The 4,084-nt window shown below is 60.2% G+C and overlaps 1 protein-coding gene across 1 annotated transcript; it reads right to left on the bottom strand.

Moving 5' to 3' along the window:
* Positions 1 to 2,298: 2,298 nt before the first annotated feature.
* Positions 2,299 to 4,071, bottom strand: DCTN6 (dynactin subunit 6; the record flags this gene model as incomplete). Its single annotated transcript, XM_009647889.2, has 5 exons — positions 2,299 to 2,486; positions 2,593 to 2,735; positions 2,999 to 3,046; positions 3,251 to 3,339; positions 3,966 to 4,071. Coding segments are annotated over 5 exons (485 nt in total), but the record flags the coding sequence as incomplete, so codon positions are not given.
* Between the last annotated feature and the right edge of the window lie 13 nt (positions 4,072 to 4,084).

Raw genomic sequence — 4,084 nt, 5'->3', positions numbered from 1 at the left:
TGGGGAGACAGGACACAAGGTTAGGGGGCACGGGAAACAGGGTGGGGACGTTGGACGCAGCCCTGGGGACATGGGACACAGGGCCATGGGCACGGGGTACGGGAGATGGGGCGCATGATGCAGGGCTGGGGACACAGGACAGAAAGCTGGGGACATGGGACACAGGGCTGGGTACATGGGACGCAGGCTGGGGACAGAAGAGACAATGCTGGGGACATGGGGGACATGCCCAGGGACATGGGGACATGAGGCTGGGGACTTGGGACGCAGAGCTGGGGAGACAGGATACAAGGTTGGGGGGCACGGGATGAGGCTGGGGAGATGTGGCACGGTTCTGGGGACATGGGACACAAGCTGGGGACACGAGGTGCACTCCCAGGGACATGGGACATGGGGCAGAGGAGGGGACAGTGCTGGGGATGCAGGGCACAGGAGGGGGGGATGCAGGGGCAGGACTGGCTGTGGGGCAGGGGGGGCTGGCAGCAGTGGAAAGGGGGGTGACATTAGAGCAGGGGTCCCCGCTTGTGGCGTGCCGGCCCTGCCCACCCCTTGCCTTCACCCCCAGTAGGACCAGGGCCGGGGGGGGGGGGGGTTCATCCCCCAACCATCCCCACCTGGGGTCTCTGCCACCCACGCCCCCTCCCTGCCTGGCCCCGGGGCTGCATTTAGGCTCCCACCCCATGCCCTGCTTAGGCTGGGCTTTAGGTGAGCTTGTGCTGGACCTTGCACCTTGCTTGCTTGATTTTTCTATATTGGTTTTGGGGTTGACCCTGACCCCGCTGCTTTCCCTGCAGACGGGGCTGTGGTCCCGCAGGGCTGCGCTCGGCTCTGGAGCAGTGTCGTGGGGACCCTTGGAGTGAAAAGTGTTTGAGCAGTGGCTGTGGCTGGAGCAGATGCTGCCCCCACGCAGCCCCCGGGGGGGCTCAGCCCTGCCACTGACTTTGGGCAGAGGGTTTGAGCCTCCCTGCAGCGGCGATTTACAGAGCAGAACCTCTCGTGCTGGGAGGGAGATGGAAACGAGCGGTGCCAGCTGGATTTGGGGAAGTGGGAAATGCCTGGATGGCAAGGGCAGGTGGCCCCCAGAGGGAATCTGAGGCGTGGGGGCTGGTCCAGTCACCCAAATCTGCTGCAGCCGCTTGCTTTTTGGGGTAAATTCCAGCAAAATATTGCCTTATCTTTTGGCGGGGGGAAAAACTGGAGAGATGTGTTTCATTCCCCTTGTTTCCCCCCTCTGTGGGCATCTCCCCAGTGAGCTTTGGCCAGGGCTGCTTGGGTGGGCTGGAGCGGTGTTTTTTTTTCTCTTCGCAGCCCTTATTTGGACTCGGCTTTGGGGAAGAGCTGCGGTTTCACAACGGCGCTGGACCCCGTGTTGGAATCGCAAAGCCAAAAAATGGTGAGGTTTTTATTTTTAGTAGCCCTGCAGCTGAACTTGGGGAGAAAATCCGCTAGGCTCTGGCAGGCGCTGCCCCGCTTCCGTGCTTTGGCCTGTCCCACCTGAAACCCCTGGTCCCAAGTCAAAGTCAAACCCCCCCTGTCCTGCAGCCCAGCTGGCGCTGGGGGTTCCTCGGCGGGTGGCTGCTGATGCTCCCACTCTCTTTCCTACAGGAATTTCTGCTCCAACATCCATTTCCTTCCGCGCTGAGATAAAAACATCGGGCTGCATTGTAAGAGGTTGGAAGGGGAGGTTGCAAACGACATCCCGGGGGAATCTCGGGGGCCAGCTGGGAAGCACGGTCACGTCCGAAGCTCACTGGAACGGCTGATGAGCGGAGGAGCTGCACCTCCGGGACCCCCTGGGAGGGAAGCGGAGCGGGAGGGAGCCTCGGGGAGCCGGGGAGAGAGGGTGGCACTGGCCCTGGAGCCTTTCCCACCCCACAATCCGCATGGATTTGGGGGTGTGGGGCCAGGACACCCCCTTCCTCCAAGGAGCCCATCTCTCCCCTGGTGTGGGCCCATCTCCCTCTGCAGGCAGGCTGGGAAAGGAGCGAGAGCAGGGAGGCGGTGGAGCCTGGGATGTCCTGGAGGGATAGGGAGGGAAAGCGGGATGTCAGTAGTTCTGTGCCCAGGGTACAGAACCCCTGTGGCATTAACTGACCCAGAAAGGACTGCCACCCCCCTCGACAGAAGAGAGGGTGTCATTTTGTCATTTTATTCCCAAAACAAAGCACGTACAGTAGGAGTTAGTGCGCAAGGGAGAAGGGAGCCAAAGCCGGTCCGGGATGCTTGGCACAATATGAATAAAGAACACAAATAAGCCAGACTTGTGGTGTTTTGTTTTCTTTTTTTTTTAAAGATGGAATGAGGGACATGGAGACCGGCCGCTTCCCAGGGCCATGTAGTGCTTCACGGGACCAGATGATACCCCTGGCACTGTCGGCAGAAGGTGCTTAGCTCTTGACAGGAGTGGATGTGGCCTTCGTGGTCTTCTTCAGGTGATGGTAGTTTGGCAAGATCTTCATCAGGAAATCCAGCTGCAGTGTCTGGGGCTGCGAAGGGAGGCGGGGGGGGTCAGAGAGTGGCCCCGCTGCAGCCGCAAGGGCGGACCGCGGAGGACGGGAGGGCGACGGCGTGTCACCCGTGTGGTGCACCCACCTGCGGCCGCTCGGTCTGGACACGGCGGAGGCAGTCGGCCCCGTAGATGACGGTGTTTTCGGGGATCACCTCGTAGGTGTTGATGTTACAGCAGGCCCCGATGATGCAGCCGCTCGGCAGGATGACGTTCCTGCCGACAAACGCTGCCAGGGAGAGGAATCCCCGTCAGAGTGCCCACCGCGGTTAAACCCCGCACCATTAAACACCAGTGCCGCAGCCGGCCCAGCGCCAGGAGCTCCAGCCCAGCTCCCACCGAGGCAGCGACACGCGTGGGTTCTGTGTGAAAAACACAGCTTGTCATCAAGCTGTGGTTTGGCCTCAGCTGCAGCAAGAAGAATCCCCTGCCGTTCCCAGCACCTACAAGAGCAAAATCTCCCAAGGGCCAGGACGGTAAGCCAAGACTTACCTTTGGATTCGATGACGTTGTTATCTCCCACCTTCATCGCTTGGGAATCTACGCGTCCGTGTTAAAGAAAAGCGTGCAATGTTTTGCTTTTATTTCAAAAGGCAAACCCCGGCGCCGTTTTCTAACCAACACCGCGCACCCCCAATAGCCCTGGGCTGTTTACACCCCCACAGAGCCCACGCACCCTTCCCCTTGTGCCGATCCGACAGCGCGCCGTGTCAGACCGTCGGCCTCGCCGCACAGCACGGATACAACACCCGACTTCAAAAACGTTGTTGGTGCCGATGACCATTGGTTTGGGCTCCACCTCTTCCGTTTCTGGCGTAATATTATCTGGATACCTGCGAGACGGAAGAAGACGTTTCAGGTTTGGAGAGCACAAAGATACTCCACTGTTTGGCGGCTCGATTTTGTAAGAGGCTGAGGCCAGGTATGCCCCATCCCATCCAGCCGGGCTGTCAGGGGCTTGAGACTGGCGTGCTCTTGCGCAGGGCTGGGGACCCTCCCCTCCGGGGCTGGGGGATCCTTGGGTGGGGACCCTCCCCTCCGGGGTTGAGAGAAGGATTTGCAAAGGGAGGGCTTCTTCCTGAGCTGCACGCATACACCAAAGCACAAGAATTTGGTGGTGAGTGGGTTTTTTGGGGTTTTTTTCTTGTTTTGTTTTTGGTTGTTTTTTGTTTTAAGTTCTACCTCCCCCGAGGTTTTGAAGCAAACGCCCTGCTCCCTAAGGAGCTGTAAGCCCAGCTTGATGGGACTTACAGGGGATCTGGGGGGAGATATCTCCCAACACACCCACCCCTAGACAAAACCCAAGCCGGGAAGATGGCAGCAAGATCCTGGATGGATCCTTTGCCAGAGGGGCTGGGCTCTAAGGGGCAGGGAGCTGGGCTGGGAGGGCGAGGGGTGCCCATTCCCCCCAAAAGTGCGGTGCTGGGGTGGGGAAGCGCCCGTCCGGACTCGTACCGACCCGTTGACGATGAGGGCCTGCTCCTCGATCAGGTTGCCTTCCCCGATGATGATGGGCCCCGCTTCGGCGAGGATCCGCGCCTTGGGGTGAATCACCGTCCGGGGCCCTGCCGGGGAGCA

The sequence above is a fragment of the Egretta garzetta genome, unplaced genomic scaffold (assembly GCF_000687185.1).
Source record: "Egretta garzetta isolate BGI_Z169 unplaced genomic scaffold, ASM68718v1 scaffold771, whole genome shotgun sequence".
In the NCBI taxonomy this organism is placed as follows: domain Eukaryota; kingdom Metazoa; phylum Chordata; class Aves; order Pelecaniformes; family Ardeidae; genus Egretta; species Egretta garzetta.
The sequence above is the reverse complement of the archived record's forward strand: the minus strand, read 5'-3'. Positions and strand labels throughout refer to the sequence as shown.